Raw genomic sequence first — 23,625 nt, forward strand, 5'->3', positions numbered from 1 at the left:
CAAAATGCATTTTATCACAAATTACATAGCCTCACAAGCAACCATCTTTTTCTTCAGTGTTAACACTGCTAAACTCTAAAACTCTTCCCTGCAAAAATCTAGATTCATTTGCACTGCACCTCAAAGCTACCTTATATAAAAACACACCCAAATTCAAAACACTGTAGCACATAAGATTTAAAAAGACACTTTAAATTTTTTTGAAGAAAGTTTATTATTTCATTAGACCATAATGCGTTAAATTGCAGTAATTCCAGACAGACAAGTTGATCCAAACTGTAAATTGATGGAGATGGTTATTTATGACCTGCTTCAAGACAAAGCTTGCCCTCTTCATAATTGTCTGCCCCATCATCCAAAAGGAAGATTAAAAGAGACAGTATAATTTCAGTTGGAGCGGGGTCATAACAGCAGCATAATCTGCAAGCAAACAATGAGATACTTTCAGAGTCAAACAGAAACATGTACACCACTATGTTCTTTCAGAGCATTTAACCACAGGTACTTTTTGCTTGCTTTGTTCTAGAGAAGAGGAAGATTCCACACTATGGAGGTTCCCATAAGATGAAGACAGACAAGATAGCTGAACAAAAAAAAAAAAAAAAAAAGGGGGGGAGTGTCAGATTAACAAATTAAAGGCACCCTTTGGCCATAACCCACTGTTTTTAATTTGTTAAAGTTTTGTTAAACACCAATAAAATGACCACAACTGGTTCACAGCAAAACTCTGAATGTCAAACTTGGTAAAAGGTCAGTATAATCAGTGATACAAAGATGTACGTAAATATTCAATCTATTTATTACACACTTTTTTCCTGATTCTGCCCCTCTTCTTGTACAGTAAACACATACCTATCATAGATTTAACTCCTTATTAGATTTGTATCCTAACCTTCATGGGACAAGAGAAACTTCAGTACGACTGGGATCATTAAAATCATGAACATGTTGTAGTTCATGATTAAATGTGAAATTACTTTAAGAGTTTACATACTAACTCATTGTAAACTACATAATTTACATACATTTCAAGGCTGTAAGAAAAGGTTATTTAGTCACCAGAATTTATCCTAAACCAAAGACACCAGCAGTAGGTCACATGCCTACCTACAGGAACCGGACACCAAAAGACCCTTTTGAATGTTCCCACCTATCAGCTCAACGATGCATCAGGGAATCACACTGAAGAATCAAGTTCAGTCACGTTTGTCGGATGAGAATACCCACACCAACTTTCATACCAATTCTGTGTGCCAACTTCTCATAGCTCTTACAGTCCAATCCTGGTCATTACTGAGGACTTTATGTTCTGACTGAGTACCAATCCCTAGACTAAGGTCAGTCATCTCAGCAGAACAAGTGGGCTTTCTCCTCGGGTTTCCAGACTTGCCCTTAGCACAGTGATTGCAGGCTGGCTTGCTGAAGGCTGCAGGTGCTGCCAGCACAGCCCTGCTGCCAGCACAGCCCTGCTGCCAGCACAGCCCTGCTGCCAGCACAGCCCTGCTGCCAGCACAGCCCTGCTGCCAGCACAGCCCTGCTGCCAGCACAGCCCCCGGGCCTGGGCTGGCGGCACCGCTCGGGCAGCTCACTAACACAGGTGGCACATCAGCCAGCCATCAGATCCTTTTAGTCATGAACTCAGGAGGGTAGAAGGGTTTGGGGTTCTGGGGATTTTTCCTGTTGGTTTTAATATAAATAACACACTCATTTTCAGTTGTATATTGGAAGGAGAATCCTGATTAAATCAAGTCACACAAACTAGACGAGGAACAGAGGAGACACATTCTTTAAACAACAAGTAAAGCAGAAGAGAACAGATGCTTTACTTTAAAAGTACCTATGCAAGTACAACCTTTAAATACAATCCACTTTAAAATGTCATAAGAATTTAAAGCACACTGATGTAGTTTCATCATCTACTGTTGTCTGTACAAACTCACCTTCAAGCTGTCACATTGCTACTGACTTGGTCTTCTGCTTGGCAATTTTCTAACCCAAGGATGCACATCAGCCATAAGTGTGAACAATCATCTAGGACGCATGCCCCAGTACCAGACTTGGGAGCTAATGGAGGGGACTAAAAGAGAGTGGCTAGATTTTATTGCAAAAATAATTTGTTTCTAAAAAGCCTTGTCCCAGACTGTAATGCCGAAGCACTACGGCAGTACCATAAAGCAGGCTGCTTTATATCAGCTCTTCCACCTCTCCTGCACCACTGCTTGAAACATTCTAAAAGGCTAGTAACTTCTTGGCTTTCACTATTGTCTTATACAGGGAGCGAGCCAGACATTTCATCATTGCAGAAAAGCAAGACAGCTTGAGGATGGCAACATTAAAAGAAAAAACCAAAACCGCAAACAAAAACAAAAACACTAAATGCCCCCTTCTCATGCTTCGCTACTAATTTTAAAATAGGAGGTTTGGAGAAACTTTGGCAGGAGGCAGAGATTTAAAAAAATAATCTACTGTGTGGGAACACAACTCTTCAAATTTACCAAGTACACCATAGAGCTAGATAGATTCCATGTAAGAGAGCTAATACAAATTAGTTCACTAAAGCCAAAATGAGATATTTAACTAAATATTTAACCATTTACTTAGTTTGTGTAATTGAGTAGGGGAGGTATCTTAAACATCAGGCTGAAGTCTTTCAAAGGTCTCACAGTACAACAAAGGCAAGCAAAGGAACCCAAACACAGAGTGTTATGACAATTTAAAAAAAAAAAATGTTTTTAAAGACTGTCCCTTATGATTGCAAACTCCCAAGAGGCAAATTCTATTCAAATTTAAAACCAAGAAGAACCCTCTATAGCCATTACACTTGCATGAAGTTTTAGTCACATCAGAATATTGGTCTTTACAGCTGCATGACTTTCATTTTCTCAGAAAAAAAATGGGTATAATTGTCAAAATAGCCATTAATGAAAAGGTTTTGGCAGAACACTGGATTCTGAAGGCAAAAATGACACGTTTAGTTCTCAGACTAAAGATGTAACTGAAATATTTGGAGTTTTCATGAGTAATTTGAGAATGTATAGTCTGAAGCTTCCTGTTCCATGTACTAAAACAATCCATTTCTTAACATTTCTGATTTAACAAGTCTGAGTAAGAGGTTAAAACATGCAAGAGTAAAACGATTACAGCCTCTCCCTAAAGCAGTCAGTAAGTTCAGGATCAGTTAGCAACTGTGCTCTAGATTTTTATCTAGAAAAATACATAAGGTCACCGCAAAATTTTATGGAACCACAGTATCAAAAGTGACAGAGCAGCTGTTCACTCAAAAAATATAGAGAAAATAGCTATACAAAGGTAACGTCTCTTCTTCCTGCAGTAGATAACATAAAACTCTTTTTTCTCCACATTCAGAATATATGGCCAGCAGAAGTGAATTTGAAAATGAAAAATACTTTGTCCTCTGTCAACACCTTCCCCATGAAAAACTATCAGACACACACTGACCTGACATTCTGACCTTCAAAGCGTATTTCAATTCTATTTTTAAATTAATTGCTGGGAAAAGGCATGAGTCACAACCCTGCTTGGATCCCCCTCTACTGGACACTCACCAAGTGCTATGTTTATTCTAAAGTTTCCCAAGTCGGAACAGGCTCTAGCATTACCTCCTCAATCAATTTAAAGAAGATGGACCTTACGGTTCAGGTCCCTAAGCCACCCAGGAATACTGGCCTCAATATCCATCTTGGTCTTCCCAATCTGGCAGATGTTTGTTGCAAATACCAGGAAGCTCTGGGATACTATAAAGTCCAGCTCTCCGATGGAAGGGAATCGCGCTTGTTCAGCTGTATGCTACCTTGAGGCACCTTGTTTATGAGAAGGTTGCAGCTGTTACTCCCCATCTGTTAGTCAAACTCCCTGACGCTGAAGGTCAACCAAATCTAAAGAGAAACCCCACTGAAGCCCAGGTGAGAAACACAGTCTCTGCAGTTGAAACAAAGTCAGGTGCGTTCATACAGCCAGTATTTGAAGGGTCATACAGCCAGCCACCTGGAGGAACTGGCTACTCAAATACCTGGAAAAAGGAGAAATGAGCAAGTGATAAAGAACCTATCCTACACATGCTGATGGAAGAAGTCAGCAGCTTGTGTGGTACAGTTCTATGCAGTCCCCAAATTTTAAGTTTAGGAGCAGCCAGACATCATACTGCTAGCCAAACAGGTTGCTTACAGCAGTAGGCAAGTTTAGAAGGGACACAATATTCAGATTAAAGACTGTAAAGAGAAGTGGAAACCTGAATCTATGGTTAGGTAACCAGTCAAATTTTGATTTCCCATTCATCCCATGTCATCTAGTTTATTCCCTCTAAGGCATGAGCTAGAGTTACATCCTTCACTGGCACTGCTGATCTCAGAGCCAGCTAGGACCATGCTGCTGGCTCACCTACGGAAATCCTTCGTAGTTTGATTTGGTCCAGGCTCTTCATTACAAAGAAGTCTTTTAAGACATCAAGATATAAATCATCTGCCTGGTTGCCTTTAATGAAAGTACTGTTACACAGGAAAAAAAAGGGGATGGAGCATGAAACACTAGCCTTGGTGAAATGCTCAAACCAGAAGGGAGGGATGTCTGAAGAACAGAATGAAAGACTTGAGAATTAAGTCAAAAAGAGAAACAATAAAACAATAAAGCAGTATGGAAATGGAGGAGGAAGGTATAAACAGGAAAGTTACAAATGGAATGAAAAGCTAAAGTGACAATCTTTTGTAAAAGAACACACACACCTCATTATGACAAAGAGTTAGTAACATATGCCCATGTACTAACTTCCCATGCAACAATCACTGCTTATTTTAGTGGATTACAGCTGTACGACCATAAGAAATCATTTCCACATACTGTCAAGGAACTTCAAAAGCAACTAACAAGTCTGAAATCAATCTCTCTTCTCTTAAAAGTTTTACATAGCAAAACGTTGTAACAACTGCATAAAGTATTTTATATTAACAATAGAGAGGAGTTCAGACTGTAAGCTGCTCTAGGCTATGATTCATTCATGGCGCTCTGCCAAAAAAATAAATACATTCAAGACCAATGGCCTCAAGGGGAAAGGTAGGCCACTTTCTAAAAAGCACTGAGATAAATGATTTACAGAACAGAATACAGTTTAAGATTTCAGCCTATATGGATGATGAGGAAGGACTTTCTTACGTCTCACAAAGATTTACTGCACAGACTCAAATACTGGCAGTGTATCAACAGATGGAGTAAACTAGGAACTATTAAACTGGGATTTGCAAAACTCTCTCCAAAGAGCAAGAAATGACCCATTATATTGCTATACACAAAGAAAGTTCATAAAGCCAAATCAAGATATGCAATGGGTATTTCAGCCACGTAAGACAAACATGGCCAGTTCAGATTACAGGCAAACTCGACAGTAAAGTAACACCTGTAAAGGGAAAGACCAATCCACTGGCAGCGTGACAGACTGTTTAAAGGTTGGGAGGGTTTGACGCCATACAGCATCTGCTGCACATAAAAATGTTTAATTAGCTGCTAAACAGCAAGTGGTACATTCCTATTTTTTTCTATGAGAACATTATATCTTGAATAAATGCTCTTGCTTAGCTAGCAAGGCTCAGAATGAAGATAGCTGTTTCACTACAGGAGCTGAGGCCAACTCATTCTCACACATCAGATTGACTTGTAATTGACTTCCAATGTTTTGAACCACCATTTCAGTAGCAAGCACCTTCTGAAACACTTTTAAATGTGTCTTACATTAATATTCAGAAGATTATCACTAACGGCATTTAAAAGAAAGCTGCTCTTAAAACGCTTCTCTGCAGTTACAACTGCATTTCAGCATTTAAAAAAGTCTGGATTTAACTGCTGCTCATCCCCAAACTCAGCAGTAGTGAGGAACTGCAGAAAAGGAGAAACACTGAGTCTCTTGCACTGCAAGATATCCTCACAGGATATTCTTTTTAAAGTTCTGGTACACACACATCTCCGGGGTACCCTTGTCTCAGTAAAAGGGAAAACAGCCACAACTTCAAGGTAACCAAACAAAACCACCACAGGGAACAAGCCATTAGGATCCAGCCTTGACTTACACTGCAGCCATAACCCAGGAGGGGTTCGGCAGCATCCAAATGTACTGAGACCTCACTTAAGATTTTTCTAAAATTCCTTTACTTCTCTAGATTCAACCCCAAGCCATACGATGTCATTAATCTCCAAAAGGAATTGCATTACCTATTCAACAACAGTAGTAATATATGCACGTTAAGCATGTGATTAGATGCTCTGCTACTAAGAATTCTCAACCAGATGTTGGGCAATCTTATGACACATGATCTCTCTCAACCAGTGTTTGAAGCAGTTATATCAGTGCCAGTGTTTTCACATCCTGTGGTGCTGTTATTTAAACAGGGTTAAAAAGCCCCATCCTCACACCTTTTTGTGAAAAAAGAAAAAAGTACACATTAGTCAGAATGGTTTTGTTCAATGATGTTACTTCCCAGTACGGCTCGTAATGTAAAACTTCACTTAATTGCACTATTACAGCAGGAAAGAGTGAGCTCCTTAAAAGGTAAGACTGACTGCTTTTGCCACTGCCTACTTTTTTTTTAAGATTTGGTCATATTGCTTATTCTGCATATAAGATTTTGCTCCATCTGTACACCACAGATGTCCCTTTTTTATAGAAACGTACGAGCTGAAAGGAAAAAAAGAGCACCTAGAAAAGCCTGCATCCTTGAGGGAATTATGGGAATTACAAAAATGCAATAGTTACATTTTCATTTACAGATATAAAGAGGAGAAAAATGAGGCAAAATTCGTAATAAAATTTCAGTTGTTAGCCTTAATTATCTGATAATGTATTCAGTATGTGGAAGAGATGTCTGACAATCCAATGTGCAGCAATTGGCATTTTTTAAAAACATAAAAACAACTATATTTTTCTGCTTACGGTTTTCACTTTCCAGAAGTTGACTACAGGCAACAGAATTTACACACACACAGAGAAAAACACAGTTTCACTAAGAGTGATCTCACTGAATTTGTCAAGGACAAATCCTCCCCAGTGGTGAGCATCCTCTCCTTTAGGAGGAATTAAAGCTCACTTAAACCTTTTCCCACACAGCCTTAAAAGAAAATACACAACTACAAAAGAAATCCCAGAACACATAAAATCAATTGTTTTGCTAACTATTCAAGCAGAAGGTTATTTCTGAAATTGTCCTGCTTCCTACAAGGAGATGAGGTGATAACACCAAATTGCTGCTATAAAAAAAAATATATATATATATATCAATCTTTTGCCCATACTCCTGCCCATATGCAGCTTCCCCTACAACATACTTCATTTGGGACAAAAAAAAAAGCTGTTCCCTGGTTAGATGACTAAACCAGGCAGTTCTGCCAGCAAGCACTGCACTTCTTACCTGGTAACTATTTCATCTGGAAGGTCGTGACTCCATCCTGGATCTTTTCTCATGCCGCTCATTTGTCCAAAAGTTTTGTATCTGTCGGGGTCTGTTTCTACCACTGGGATCAGTATTCTCTGTTCTTAAGAATTTTCCACCAAGCATACCTAAGTAAGTCAACATCTGATTTCAGATTTCTTTTTACTAGAGCTTATGCTGAGATGTATAAAATCATATGGCTATTTCAAGTCTTCACTACATATGAATTTAATTTTGAGGTGGATAGGGTATATTTTGTATAAAAGACTTCTAGATTATCCAGAAAGGAACCTCCTCATGCAAACAAAAAAATCCAGCCAAAACCCAAGGTTAATATAATTTAAGTAGTGGCTTAAATTCCCTAGCTCCATTTTTTACAACATAATCTTTTCAAACCAGGGACTTTGGCCTCTTACTAACAGGGACAGAGAATGCTAGTACCACACACACAAACATTCTCTAGTTGAAGACACTTCTTTTGCAGAATATGCCACCATAAAAAGTTAGTCAGACTAACATTAGAAAAGGGACATTTGAGGCAACATGCCTTACAAATTCTAGGTCTATCATCAACGGATAATGCAAAGTGTAAGGAATCTGCCTATGACCATAGAAAGTTACTATTTCACAGTGATAATGTTTTCCAAGAAAATAAAAAAAGGGACATATTTCCTGACTCTGGATTCAAATTTTGCCACTTTAAACTCAAATATTTTTAAACAATCAATATTTTAAAAGTTCCCCTGTGATTAAAGTATGCTTCAATGAGTCATATTACATATATTAATATATTTTCTGTCTTTCTTAAATTTATACTTTGAACCAGCAGCCAATTTTATTCCAATAATTTTTTTAAGATCAGTAAATCAAATGTAGCTTGAGAGATGGCCCTACTGATCATATAATACACAAGAAAAAAAAAAAAAAAGACATGCTAATCAGGTAAGATGCATTTTATTTCTATTTTTTTACCTTTAAATTATTTTTATCACTATCACTCTCACAAATAAAATTAAGTGTTCTCTCAATTTATTTAAGAAAAACATCCAAAATTAGCAAACCCACCTAACTCAGTGCAAAAAATATTTACAACAGATGCTCCAAATTTATTGTGTCACACATGAATACTGCCAGAAATGTCCATTCCTTAATGGCATAATTAATGTAACATGTCATTTAAAAGTCCAATTTTATTTAGCTTAGCTAATTTAATTAAGCAAGGGAGAACAATCTTTGTGGATAGTATTTTCAGGGGAAAAAAAAAAAATCAAACAAACAATAGGTAGTTTTATTCATAAAATTCTCAACCTTAAAGCACTTGAGACTTCTGCCAACAACACACATTTCATAAGTCTGCACAAGTAGGTCTTGAAGGTCAATGGAAGTGTGACTTTCCTTCCAACTATGACACTTCTGACAGTGCTTAGCCATGAGCTGGGCAGCTGTCATCTGTGTCTCAAAGGAACATACAGTTTTTTTATGAAAGGATCTGATACCTGACAGGCTTCTCACTTCAAACACTCTTTCCCATGCAAAGTCATTGTTGAAGTTTTTAGATTCAGAATGTCACCCATCTGAGAAAAAATTTACTTTTCATGAAGTCTACCCTTCCCAAAGCACCCAGTAAGCTCTCTCAGAAGTTGTCTAAGGATGAACTTGTAAGTGTAGAAATAATGTATTTTGAGAGGACAGTTTCATATCTACTTAAAACTCAATGGACTCTCCAGTTCTGTAAGTCCTTGAGAGAAGAAAAATTGGGACAGTGAATACTTTGAAAAAGCCTGAGGGTATTTTCAAAAATAAAGCTAGCAATACATAGAAAATTATGGCTTTGGTTTTAATTCATATGTACAATCAATCCTTTTTACTCAAGGTTTCTGAAAATCCAAGCTATAGTATACAGAAAAATCTATTTTGGTATTTACAGAGTATAATTCCTTTGCCCTATTACCATCAAACTTTCCCCCACTAACAAAAAACTTCCTACTTTAGTAGTAAAATTGGGCATGTAAATTATTAAAACAGACTGCTTAAATACACTTCAATCTTCTCAAGTTGGCAAAACAGCATCTGCAAAATATTTAAAGAAAAAGTACCATTTACCCATACACAGTATGTCAAGACTCAAGATGTCTTCCTTAACCATCCCTTTGTCATTTTATATAATTTCTTCATACTGTAAGTTATAGATTTCTTCGCCCCTAAAAAAGAAAGATACAAAACTCAGAAAATATGAACATTTAGGAAGGCTAATTCAAATAGTAGGTTCTTACATTAAGTAAAATATTACCCTGGAAGAATGACAACCTAATCCATCAGGCAGACATACAAATAGTCTTCTTCTCACATTCATAACACAGCAAATAATGACACAAAAAATTACTTTTAATAGTATCAGAGCATGAGAAATAGAACAGGTCCATTCTGAAGGCCTGATGATGTTGCATACAAGTACACTATATAGACAATGACCAAGGTATAGCAAATGTAGAGCTTCATGATAAAACTCTGAACTAGTACAGAGGGGAACTTTTGACTTACATCATTGTTCCTAAATGAAGGCTTTTAACCCAACTGTGTCTACCACAGACCCTCACCAAACCAATACATTACGCTTTCCAAGCCCTTTCTGATCTACTGCTAGTAGGCATGTCCAGCAGAGTAGGATTGTACTCTGGCCTGGTAATGGACACCAGCACCCCAACAGACTATATTCTGCAGCAGGATGCCCAAGCAGGACTATTTAGAGAAATCCTGGCTGTTAAGTGTGCTGGCCACATCTGTGAGAAGAATCTAATCATCAAAGAATTTTGGCTCTTGAGACTCATCAAGAACCACAGCTATGCTCAGAGGTGTGCAGCCAAAATTTTACTGAAGGGATAAAAGGAAAGGAGAGAGGGAGAGAGCAAGAGAGAGAGAGAAAGAAAGGGGTGAACCAGGACAAAAGAACAGTCTGCTCAAGCAAGACAGGCAAACTCTGCATGACTGGTATGCAACAAGCTTTATACTTCCAAATCCTACTTTACCAATTTCGTCTGCTAATCAGCTTTCAGTTAGCTTTGCTTGATGCTAGACACCAGGCACTTGGTTGCCTTGTTGTAGGCCAGTTCTACAGAGTTAGAATTGAGAAGCATCACACTGATGCCCATCTTGATTAAATGTAATCAAACACTGAACACCACCAGCAACCTTCCAGGACAAACAATCCCAGAACATTGCTATGCAAAGGCTTGTGAACTAAAAATGGAAACAGAACATCGTTTTTTTCATAGGAAACGTGCTGCTGACTGTTGAGGTGGAAATCTGTTCTGGTTTCAACAAGTTGGAAAGTACATTATAACCTCCTTGAAAATTTTGTTATTGCCTCATCTGAACTAATGGCAGCTACTATTTCAAAAGAGAAATGCACATCTCCAAGAAAATAAAACTGCTCAACTTGTATAATGAAATGACATCTGTGTCCTTAGGTAAAAAAAATACTGAAATGATGATGGGTATGGAAAACCAGATTAATAAGGCATATACCCGGGTGAACCTGAAGGAAGCAAAAATAACGAGATTATGACAAACAGCTATAATTTGACAAAAGTGCCAGTATCAGCAGCATACCATGGAAACCAGTGGGAATATCCTGTCACAAGGATGTTGTCTGGACCAGTTTTGCTTCAGAATAACCTACCTGTCACTTGTTTATAATAAACCTCACATGAAGCCAGAATAACTGTCATAGCATCATCCTGCACTAGCCCACAAGTAGTGAACTTTGGTAAATACCATACCATCACTAGGCCTACAAAGGAGGAAAGCATTTCTCAATTTTCAGAAAGATACAGAGGGACTATGCAGCAGTCATTGCCTCCAAGCTTTTAAAAATTTTAGATACAAAGGGACTGAGGATGACACACACACAATTTGTAAAGTGTATCATTAGAGTTAAACACTTTCTGAAGTTCCACCAAAGATGAGCTTTCTCTTACAGACCTAGAGTAAAAAAAGACAGTCTTTTGCTGGGTTTAGTCATCTAGTATTTGAAAACTTAAACCCAAAATATTATTAGTCTTGGCATTTCAGCAGAGTTCTGAAATCCTTGCCAGTGGAGCTACTTACTTCTCCCCCTTCCAGCTTTTTTTGATTAAAAAAACCACCCCAAAATAAAAAACTACAACATAAAACACAAGAGTGACTTTTCAGATTACACCAGAGTCTAATCACACCCTTACAAATTCAAAACTGAAAAGGCAAGTTTTTAATGCTACAGAAAATCTTTGACACTTAAATGCAGAGATTAAAAAGTATGGTACATTATACTTACTACAATCTTTCTTACATTTATTTAATAGAACACAGTTTACCTGATAGGACTGGCAAAGTACACAGAAGCAATTTAGCCAAAAGTCACAAAGTATGAAACTCCAGAAGACAAGGAAAGATCTTCTGGAACAATGGAGCAACTCAGACCCAGGTTTAGCCATCTACTGCACTGGACTTTTTTTTGAGGGGTGGGGGAGGGAGGGCGGGGAGAAGGGTATGATAATATTTGATTTTGAAAAGACCTTAAAAAGTAATCAAATTAAGATAAAATACTTAAAGTTCAAGATTCATTCAGTATTAGCAGTCCGGAGTCACAAGAATTCAAGTGAGTATGCAGTAATATGGAAAAGTGCATACTCTAATTTCTGAAGGAATGTGATGGAGAGTAAAAAGCCTGTAACAAATATGCTATATATAATCAGTTTTGCACTTCTCGTGTCTCTAATTGCTATTTAAATAAGCTTAACTTTACCTTTTGTAAGTAATCATCCACAAATATATTTTCAACTTACAGAACCATGTGCATCCCATACGCAAGCTCAAACTTTTCCATATCTAATAGGTTTTTGCTAAAGAGCAAGCACACTAATGAAGTCACGATGGGCTTTTCTTTGCAGTATCTCAAATAACAAGTAAATAATCGTGTAAAATCTGAAGTGCCTCACATATCTGCATTAGAATTGCACACAGTGTAAGAATTCCAGTTGCAGAATAAGGGCAGAGTGAGCTCAGACATAGCACATAAGTGAAAGAAGTGGTTCCAATCTCCAAAGTTAAAACTATGTAACTGTACAGCTTTGAAAATTACCCTCCAGTCTCCCAGGTACTACACTTGCAGGACACAGCCCCTCGAATACTGAAATTGCTCTGCCAGAACTGACGTTGTTCTGCCATTCCAATGAAGTCAGTGCACTTCCGGAAGCAAGCACAGCGTGTGGCAAATCAACAGTAACACAGCTGATACAGCCCTGCAGGACTGGAATTAACGGTGCTGGCACTGCAGCCCGCAAGTCAGCTTGTTCTATCAGCCTGCCAACCTACTCTGCCTCTTGCAGCAGCTCAACATAAAGAGATTTTTCCCCTTCATACTTTCCCCCTGCAGGGAGCACTCTACTGAACTCCACCTACTACAGCGTTATGTAATAAGATGCTTACATTTCTGCCCTAGCACATCATGCTACAAAGCAAAATACAGGTTTATACATACAGCTGGTTTCTTAAAGCAGCCCTCAGGGTGATGAGTCACATCTGTAGTAAAAGTTAATGGTTGTAATTATGGCTCAGTCTCAGAATCTGAAGCACTTGGACCACATGAAAATGTCTTTCTACTTCAGCTATGAATCTATGACTTGGTGGTTCCACCTCCCCTTTAGATTTTTCCACTATATGATACAGAACAAAGACCTAATGCACATGGAATCAAGACCACAAAATTTCAGTGTCAACACAAGTTGTATCTGGTTTTACTTAACGATCCGTGTTCGGTTTTTTGGAAGTAACTGTTAGTGTTGCAAGATAGTAATCCGGCTGTAATAGAAGTCCCCCAAAGCTTCCTTGTAGATATGCCTGGCTGTAGTATACTTCATTTCCACTGAAAAGAAGGACTAATGCATATACTGCTGAAGACCTGTCATGTGGAGGCAAATAGTTATATACTGTTAGTGTATCATGTACAGACACATGCAAACTTTTTACACATATTTACAGTGAAGGACAGTGGTATGCAAAATCTGCTCAGCCAGCTGAGGAAGACATCCACAGAATATTTTCTATCTAAAGCTGTTCTTTATAGTTAAAAAAATAAATTCCTTGAAGACATAGTATACTAATATCCCAGTTTTAAGAAAACAAATGTTATTCAGAGCAGCTGCAAGCATTTGCGCTAGAAGTATCTTGAACAATTCCTTCAACTGATGATTTAATTCACAGTATTTTATTTATAAGAAGCTTTCAAGGCTTGCAGCATTCCTCTAGTAAGATGTAAAGAAGAAATCTAAGCTGAAGAAGTATCAACATCTCCTTCAGAGGAGTTAAATGTAAGAACTTCAGAGTAAGTTCCCAAAGACCATGCAGACTCTGGCTATGTGGTAAAATAAATCAAATGATGGTGCCATCTCTAATGGGAAACAGAGAGGCAATCTCACCACAGACTCAAAGAAATACATAGGCACATTTTCAAAAACTAAATAGGGCATTTAACAACAAACAAAAACATAGAGCTTGAGCTCAACTTTAAAACCACATTGGCAGAGAAAGATGAAAAAAGTTCTCTTAAATGGGTTGAAATTCTTTATTTTGCTTGTGCTCCTTGCCAATACCATTAATAGACAGCCTGCCATCTCAGCAGCAACTATTCCTGATTTAATTTAGAAACACGCTGTACACAGGACTACCATGCTACAGAGCAGAGAATAGGCATTTCATTTTTTTGTTAAGATAAAACAATTGGCTAAGGAAATAATTTGCTGCCCCCCGTTACATTTCAAAAAGAATATAATGAAAACTAATTTTTTTGGAAGCAGACATAGGACAAAAGTACTTGCACAGTTACTAGGAAGAGCAAGAAAAACAGACAGAGCTTATTTAATGGAGCCACTGATTTCATTAATCTCTTTCACAATTCTTTTATTTTAGCTATGATTCTTAACAGAAGGACAGAGCCATAATACTTTTTCCTAAAGTCTACTAGAATGTGTCAAAAATAGGTCTTAGGGGAACAGAATATTCGACAAGATTTGGTTAAATAATGAGAAAGAAATACACCATCCTGAGGGATTAAATTTAAAAGCTCAATACTTTCCTGTAATTCCTTGCCTGAGTCAAGCAAATACTTTCAATGTAGTATCCACAGTGTTTTATCTGTGTACAGTATGCATCCACACGAATATTAGCTGGTGAGAGCCCCACGAAACGGGAAAGCAAGGTGAACAGCATTAATGCCTGCCCCCTAGTGACAATTTTTTTTAATTAAGAAACTGCAAATGGGAGAAAATCTTCATTAGAAGATACATCAAGATTTAACATAATCTCAATCATAAATGTTTGGAGGGAAATATTGGAAAAAAAACAAAACAAAACAAACAGAAAACCACAACACAAAACAAAACAGGCAAAAGGCTTCTACCTAACTCCCAGTCCCATGGAAACCCATCCCTCCTAAAATCCAAGGCAGATCACTGAAGAGCATACAGACATCACATCAAAATAATACTGAGGTCACACCCCTGGTCAGTTAAATTTAATTTCTTCTTTAATGTGCACTACAACGTAGGTTTTTCTTACAAAAATACTATTTCTGTGCTTCTGTCCATTTTCAGTGAGCAAAGCTGGTGGTGGTGTGGTAAGGGCCACACCCAGGCTGGTCGGGGAGCAGGGCTGTGCCTCCATTGCACATCTGCTGTGCAGCAGCACATGCTACAGGCACACTCCTCACCCTCACTGCTCCAGCCAGGGCGGCCTGCACAGCAGCGCTCAGGAAGGTCAGCTCTACAGGCAAGCGTTGCATTCATTAAACAACATTCAGAGCTTAGGAAATGCCAGAAACCGTCCTTTTCCAAATCTAACTCGTTTCCCTCAGAATATAATCTGGGAGTAACCCCAACAGATCAGCCCTGAGTTCTGTTGCTAATGGTTTTGGCCAGATTCTGGTCAGAAGTGCATAAATATGGTTAAAATAAAACAAACTAAATTATACTGAAAGTAAGAAAACTAACCACTCCCAAGCCTCCTTGCTCAAATTTGGCTTGTGTTTGAGGCAAAGAATTGCATTTGCTTTGCTCTACCTGAATCGAACTTCAAAAAATGCATTTCCAACACTACAAGGACTAGTAGAAAATACATAGTTTAGATACAAGAGTTACTCTATGTAACCGGCTGGTTCAAACACAGCTAGACTTTGTTTTTAAAACAAAAAAAGCCACTATATATATAAACCAAAAAGCAATTAAGACAAAGGGAAAGAAAAGGCATTTCACAAATAGCTAGTTTCAGGTGCACAAAACAGAACACATGGTAAAAATTACAAGTCCTACTAAAAGATGCATTAGGAGACCCCAAAAGACTTGGAACAATACAGGCAGTATTACTGCATAACATATGGAGTTAACAATTACAAGGCAATTTTCTGTTCATCAGAAGAGACAGAGGGGAGCATAAAATAATCTGACAAAGCTTAACTATTTTTATTCATACTCTTGCAGTTACAAACAAACAGCTTTGCTGCACACGTCAGGCTAGCACTGAACTCAACATGGTAACACTGGTTTTGACCCCTCCTCTCCAATTTTGCTCTACATGTTCTACATCCACTCTCCATGGATTTAGAAACAGATAGGTTATAAACTGATATTTCTAAAAGCAGCATGTTGCAGTACAAGAAATCTTGACAACTAGGAGGTAATTTTGACAACAAACCCTAGAAGAAAACCATCAGGTTGGAAACCTTACATTAGAAACTAATATCTGCAATCTAACTCATATAAATAAAAATTTGCTTTTCTTAGATGGAGTTATGTCCTTAAGTCTCCTCCAGCTACTAAACAAAGTTAGGCAATAGTTTTGTCAGAATTCTTCCAGTTAATAGAACTAGACTATTAACAGAAGGATATAAACAGTACTGCTCATTTCACTCAGCAGACTAATGGTCCTGAACACTGAAACTTGTGTTTATTTTACAAGAAGGTAGGAAGTATAACATGGACCCACCAACTTTACTGGGAAGGGAACAGCAGCTGTAGAAGTCTGGGTAAGGACTGCTCAGTAGGAAACCATACAGCTGCTTTTAAAACCAGTAATGACATCATTTGTATATAATTGCTTTTGTGGAAGAATTAGGAAAAGGTATGAATGAGTTCAGAAAATTATTTGAGCAACTTCATGCAAGCAGCAAAGATTTTTCATTTTGCAGGCATTAAGGCTATCTCCTGATCAGAGTTTTAAGTAAATGAAAGCTCAAGTCTTAAGTCTTCCTTATAAACTGAGCTGCAGTGCTTTCAGCTTTTTAAAATGCAAAAATCAGGCCACCTTAAAATTAGATTTATTCCAGAACTCATAAAATAGGATGAAGCTCCAGCTATGTAACTGGCAGTAACTTACACTGAGTTATGAAGACTTTGATAGCTGAAAGGCATCCCTAGTTTTCCCAGGTTTCTACCCAAATCCTTTTTTATTCCTGTCTACACCTTCTTTCACATTGACTTTTTTAATACTCAGCTCTTTTTCTGAAGTAATTAATAATGTTGAAGTATGCCTTCATTGGTCATATCCAATGCTCACCAAGTATTGTCTTCAAATACACACCTGTCTTCTGAGCCTGACAAAACTAGTGGGTTCTGTCAAAGCTCTCTCCCTCAAAACTCATCCCCTCCTTTATTTTATGACGACATAATCTACATAACACCAATACTATGTACTGATCATTTAGAGATCCATCCACATGTAGAAATAGAATTATAAAGTAATTTCTTCGATTTTTGAATACAAGAAGAGCAGAACTAGCGCACATGAGCCAAATCTGGCCCACATATAAAATGAAGTCAGAAGTTGTTTTTTTGTTACTTTTGGGTTGTTGGGGGTTTTCATTTATTTATCTGTTTAAGAGTCATATAGACTCCAAACTCTTTTGGCATTTTACAATTTCTCAATAGTTATATAAAGCTTCTGCTTTAAATATTATTTTGTTTTCCAGGGGCTTTCAATCAGACACCCAGCAAGTTTATTCTTTCAACTCTTGTAAGAAGACAGTCTTGGGGCCCTGTAATTTTTAACTTGGGAAATCAGAAGGCCTATGTTGATAGACATCACACACATTCTTACCAGCTGTTAGTATGGTTTTAGCACTCTGCACTATACTGGAAGATCTCACAATTCCTGAAATGCCTGCAGACAGAAAAGCACACAGATGTTACCCATCTTAGCAGTTTTGTGGGGATTTTTTTATCCCCCAACAAACATAAAGTTAAATATTTTTCCAGTTATACAATCAAGCCAGACAGCCTGAAAGTAAAACATAGACTTAAGCTGAGAAAGTTTGTTTCTGTTCTGCTTTGTCATACTAATTGAAAGCATTTAAGCTTTTAACTTGTTTTACATGTAACATACAGAAAAAAAACCCAAAGCAATATTAAAACACGTAACAACTAGTAGGAATTGATCAAATTAATTTATTTAGTATTCCCATTATTTCTCTAAGATGATTAGTCACAAAGGATTCAGAATTGTTTCATCTAAGTGCTGGTAGATTAGCTTTCTAGAGCAGAACAAATTATACTCATTACTTACTTCAATATGAAATTGGGACTTTACACTTCTCTGATCAAGTAGAGATGCCTACAATGTGCAGTGATTATCTGGCTTTATTTAATTATCAGCTTTTGGAGATCAAGCCTGTTAACCACTCTGCACTGTGGCACATCCAGTTCTCATTGTCCAGTGGTTCTTAAGTATTACTGGAATAGTATATAAAACATCAAAACTCTTTTTGAAAAGTATTATCTGTTCTAATACATATATATAAAAGCATACTGATAAGTGCAGAACAAAACTACTGCACATTATTAAACACTTAAAAATGTAGAAATGCAGTCCCAGAGTTAGTCTTCCAAACTTACTCTTCTGCATTAACCAGAATGTAAAATATAATTTCAAATATTATTTTTTAAATATTGTTTCAAAGCTACTTCTATGATGCAGAACAAAGCTTAGGGAAATCCATGAATAAGTAAGGGGGATACAATATTCCACTGGAAAATAATTTGGGGAGATAGGGGTAGGGAGTGGAAGGGAACAAATCATGTTGAGCTAGTAGAATACCTAGGGACATTGCAATTCAGCTTGAGTAATGAGCTTTCTCTTGTAGGATTAGCAACTGGCTTGTGTCCTTTGCCTAGATTCTTGAATTAGGAAAATCTTTTGGCCACAAAAGTGAAAGAGGTTTTATTTGTTCTCCTAAGAGCATAACATGCTTGGCTTAAGACTAGATCTATCCAGTGGTTTGATACTGAACTGCTGTACCACCGTGCACAGTCCACAGTCACAGCCATGCCTACAATACCCTACATAAACCCAACTGCAAGCACAGTTAGCTCAGGGTGGGCAACTCGGAGCTCTCACACTGTGTGTGCAAAACCAGGCTGGGCCATGAATGGATTGGGAGCAGCCCTGCAGAGAAGGACATGGGGGTATTAGTGGATGGAAAACCGTGTCAGCAACATACACTCGCAGCCCAGAAAGCCAATCGTGTCCTGGGCTGCACCAAGAGCAGTGTGGGCAGCAGGTCAGGGAGGGGATTCTGCCCCTCTACTCCGCTCTCGTGAGACACCTCCCCCTGCAGGGCTGTGTCCAGCTCTGGGGGCACCAACATTAGAAGGACACGGACCTGCTCAAGGGGAGCCAGAGGAGGCCACGAAGATGATCAGGGGACTGAGGCAACCCCCTGTGAGGACAGGCTGAGAGAGTTGGGGGGGTTCAGCTGGAGAAGAGAAGGCGCCGGGGAGACCTTAGAGCGGCCTCCCAGTACTTAAAGGGGCTACAGGAAAGGTGGGGAGGGACTCTGTCAGGGAGTGTAGGGATAGGACAAGGCATAACAGTTTTAATCTGAGAGAGGGGAGATTTAGATTAGATATAAAGAAGAAATTCTTCCCTGTGAGGGTGGAGAGACACTGGCACAGGTTGCCCAGAGCAGCTGTGGCTGCCCCCTACCTGGAAGGTTCAAGGCCAGGTTGGACGGGGCTTTGGGCAACCTGGGCTGGTGGAAGGTGGCCCTGCCCATGGCAGGGGGTGGGACTAGATGGACCTTTCTAGCCCAAACCATTTTATGGTTCTATGCAGCTCACAGCACCGCAGCTCCTGCTCCCCAGATTTGGTTATTACCACGTTACTGTTGCAGTCCAGCCATCACAGCACAGAAGCTGCCATAGATTGGCATGAAAGAAGCTGGACACCAGGTGAATTCATCCTACACTGTCAATGGAGAATGGCAACTCTCAGGAGCTTTTTTCCCCCAAGCAGAAATCAGCATAAGAGCTCCCACAGCAGTTGGCTAGTGTCTAATGGTTCTTGGGTGTCTAGAGTTTCTGCTGTGCTCAAGAAACTTGCAGAATTTGCCACCTGGAACTAAGATGCGTCAAGTTCTTTAGAGATGTAAAGGTCTGTTCAAATAGTTAAGTGTTTTCATTTTTCTGCAGTATAATAAAATACTTACGTCTGCAGCATTAGCTATAACTTCCTCATTCTACATAATCTTGCCTTAGAGAAGTTGTGATGATGAGAAGCACCTCAATCTTTTTCCTCAAACCTTGAGTTGTCTGCCAGAGCTCACATATCTGGACTATGATGATTGGGAAGGATAATGTCAGCAAGCCAGAAAATTAACTTAGCATTGCAGTGTATGACTGGTAGGATATATAGCTTAGTGTTTAGATGAAGTTATGCCAACCAATGAAAACCTGAAGATGTAAGCATCCCAAAGAGAGTTAGGTGGTCTAAGCAGGCCACACTAATTCCTAAAGACTACTTCTTTCAGGACCCAAACCAAACATATCTTTCTATATCAGTAGGAATGCTATTTGCTAGAATCTCAGATAACCTGTTTGCAATCAGAAAAATACATTCCTAAAAGCATGGGTTTGGATCTCATGATTAATCTCTTGTTTTCTTCATCCTTCTCTATAAGTCATCGTCCTGAATTAGAAGAACATATACAATAAATCTGTATATCTAACATGTCTTAAAGGAGATTACAGGCACTGATCTAGGCCTACCTTGATGTACCACAAATCCACAGTCTGGGTCATGGGCAACTTGCAGTAAAATTTCTTCCACATCTCTGTTTTTTCCAGGAGGGTCTACCAGAGAAGTTATCTTTTGTTGCAGAGTCCTTGGCAAAGCCATTAGTTGTGTAAATTGACCTTCTGGACTTTTGTCAATCTGAATGATATAAAAAATAAGTCAGTAAAAACATTCAGTGTTAATAAAGTACGTTCGCTTTTTCTTTTGACTATCTTTGACCTCCGATAAACATCTCAAAGAATACAATCCATTTCACTTGTAAAAGTCATTGACCACGCTACAGAAAACTTCCCAAGCACTGGGAAATGCAGTACCTCTGTTCTGAACCTGAAAAATAACTCAATGCAAAGATGTTAATTTTTATCCAAGGGAAGACTAATGTACACACATGATCTTGCTGCCTCTGCAAGCAACTTTTCATTGAAACTGTATCATTTCTGCTCTATCCAATTTCCTTTGGAAACATAAGTACACTACAATGGAAAAAAAAAAAGTTCCCAAAAGACCACTTAGCTAGTTTCTTCTGCCTGAATATAATCAAACTATACACACACATTTCAAGTTTCCTTTGAAAAACATTTTCTCTCCTTTAAACTCAAACCACATCTGGTTCTTATAATTTGAAGGAAACATTCATTCCACATTTTCCAATCTAAATCAGAAACTCAATGACCCTTTTTTGAATACAACGATACCAACATGCAGGCCTGTACACATTTATGCCAAATATAAGCACAAATACTGAAAAATGCATAATGGAGCAAATCTCTCCAAAACTGGAGGAAAACATGAAGAGTTCAGTTCCCCCCCCCCACAATTTTTTAGACAGTTCATGGACACATCAGACAGAAGTCTAGTTGCCCTATACACTCCCTTTAGTCAATGGGGAGAAAATGATATCCAGATGAATCACCCACTGACTACAGAGGGAGCCGACAATGAACAGGCTCTTAACATTATGTGGGAGGAATCCACGCCTGAACCAGAACTGTAAGAACTAGTGTGTGCCTTCAATTGTTTTTGAGGAAGCTTTAAAGAAAGAATTTTCTCCGTAACTCTGAAGATGTATACTTGGAGAAGGGGTTTCTATTCTACATTATACAGCACTCCCAACAGCTATTATCCTCTTCAGGCTAGGGAATAACTGCCAATAACCAGACCAAGGTGTGAGGAATGAAGTATGAAAGCACTTTGCTCAAAATCAACAATAAAATGGTGGTGATGGCGCTTAACCAACAGTCTCGATGACTATTAGGGAATTATGGACCGATATATTATCCAACAACATATTTGTAGTATGCTACCAGGATTAGGTTAAAGGTAACACAACAAGGACTATTATTCTAACCAGTCATTTTATCAGAGAAAGCACTACTGATTCTTTTCAAAATTCACTGAAATACTTCTTCCACTGAACTGTTCAAAAGCACATGGATAAGAAAACAGAGACAGTTGCAGTATAACACAGATTCGCCTACGCGGTACTCCAAAGCATTGCAGTAAAATTATTTACTGTACTCAAAGCTTGCTTATATCTGCACTTCAGTTTCTAACAAAGACATGTCCTAAAAGGAGGAAATTGTGAGATCATTACCAAGGTGACTTGAGGATAGAGATACCCATGTCCACAAGACAACCCATGCTATTTGTAACTTCATGATGAAATGTATACTGGGCTCGGGTGCAGACACGCACACTACAAGAGGAAAAACTGATGTTGGACCCCTGACCGTGGCATCTCTCCCCTAACTGCAATGTTATACCTTATGCCAGAAAGATGGAATTCGAGATACTGGTTATTTTGGATACCTGTTTCTCAAATACTATGGAAAAATTGGGTTTAGTATGGGTATTTAAAGATAATGCCAGAATTTCATTTGGGTTCAGTCAACTGATCATAACCAGCACTCTAGGGGTTTTTTTTGTGAGATGAAGTTTTTGATTGCAGAAAGTTGCACCTCTAAGTTACAGCCTAATCTTTTTAACACAAACCATATGTTTATTCATCACTTCCTAGACTGTTGTTTTCCATATGGTAGTCATTAGAACACACATTCTAAAATTATCTTCTCTTGTTCCCTTGCTAGGACTCCAGTTCTGTGCCCATACTCAAAATGAGCAGTAGTTACTACATATGCAGAGACTGGTATTAAAAGCAAGTCTTCTGGTTGCAGAACTAACTAAACAACAGAAACGTAACAAATAGCAACTACAGTGACTACAACTGCTCTCCTTAGTGTATGGCATAATTCTTGCCTTCTGTCAAAGTGATAAAGCACTTCCACTTGCTTGTTTTAAAAATGTTTTGAAGAACACTTGCCTCCAGCCTTCCCAGATGGTGCTTATATACCACTTGAGGGCAGTCCTGTAATATGTTACTGTACAGCTTCTGAAAATGAGGAACATTAGGTTTCACTATGTTCTGCACTTTGGATCTGTCTTCTCCTATTACCATTCTGAAGTCACCTAGTCAAGAAAAGAGAAACAGTTAATTCATTAGGAAAAAATTGAAAGCTCAAAGAAGTAGAATATAACAGAAACCAACATAGTACAAAGCTGTCATCTAAAACTTTATCCTCCAATTCTACCAATGCCTATATAATCCACAATAAGCTTCACCGTCTAATAGTTAAAAACCACTATTCAAATACCTTCAAGCACAGAAAATAAGATTCAAATTGTTATGTGGCCTCTGATATGTTGTAATGTCATCCACCCATGTGTCCACATTTTCACTTGGACCACAAAAAGATTCCACAAAAAGATTCCAACTGTCAAGTTCAGCCTCAAAAGCAGCAGTAACACAGCTATATTATTTGCATCCATATATGCCTTTTCAATAGATTACTAAACAAACTGACCAGCCCCAATACTTTGTATCCAGAAAATAACCTTCAATTTTTCAATACTGAAAGGAAGTAACTTGTATTGTCTCTGCACTTCAGAAGCAGTACCTGAAGTACAGCTCATGGCAGGTGTGGTAAGATCACAGTATCACCTTTTCCTCTTAGCCACATATTTTGTCAGTAGTTTCAAAAAGCAAATCATTTTAACACCACTGTTACATTACTGACCTTTTCACTTTCTTTTATGAAAC

At 38.3% G+C, this 23,625-nt stretch overlaps 1 protein-coding gene across 8 annotated transcripts in view; it reads right to left on the reverse strand.

The window, feature by feature from the left end:
• Positions 1 to 211: 211 nt before the first annotated feature.
• TAMM41 (TAM41 mitochondrial translocator assembly and maintenance homolog) overlaps positions 212 to 23,625 on the reverse strand; it is a 33,625-nt gene continuing 10,211 nt past the window's right edge. Inside the window, exons 5-11 of one of the 8 annotated variants that reach the window (XR_012634254.1) lie at positions 22,849 to 22,994; positions 20,501 to 20,666; positions 17,556 to 17,618; positions 9,534 to 9,631; positions 7,410 to 7,558; positions 1,941 to 4,030; positions 385 to 420 (exon numbers count right to left, since the gene is read on the reverse strand). Coding sequence is in view for 3 of the 8 variants with exons in the window: in XM_074913762.1 (XP_074769863.1) it covers positions 9,555 to 9,631; positions 17,556 to 17,618; positions 20,501 to 20,666; positions 22,849 to 22,994 (452 nt within the window). In the remaining 5 variants the exon portion in view is untranslated. Of the gene's footprint in view, positions 421 to 1,940; positions 4,031 to 7,409; positions 7,559 to 8,323; positions 9,632 to 12,429; positions 13,369 to 17,555; positions 17,619 to 20,500; positions 20,667 to 22,848; positions 22,995 to 23,625 lie in introns of those variants that run through there. The other 7 variants (XR_012634255.1, XR_012634252.1, XR_012634253.1 and 4 more) reach the window with 7 other exon arrangements.

This window comes from Athene noctua, chromosome 10, assembly GCF_965140245.1.
Source record: "Athene noctua chromosome 10, bAthNoc1.hap1.1, whole genome shotgun sequence".
Taxonomy (NCBI): Eukaryota; Metazoa; Chordata; class Aves; order Strigiformes; family Strigidae; genus Athene; species Athene noctua.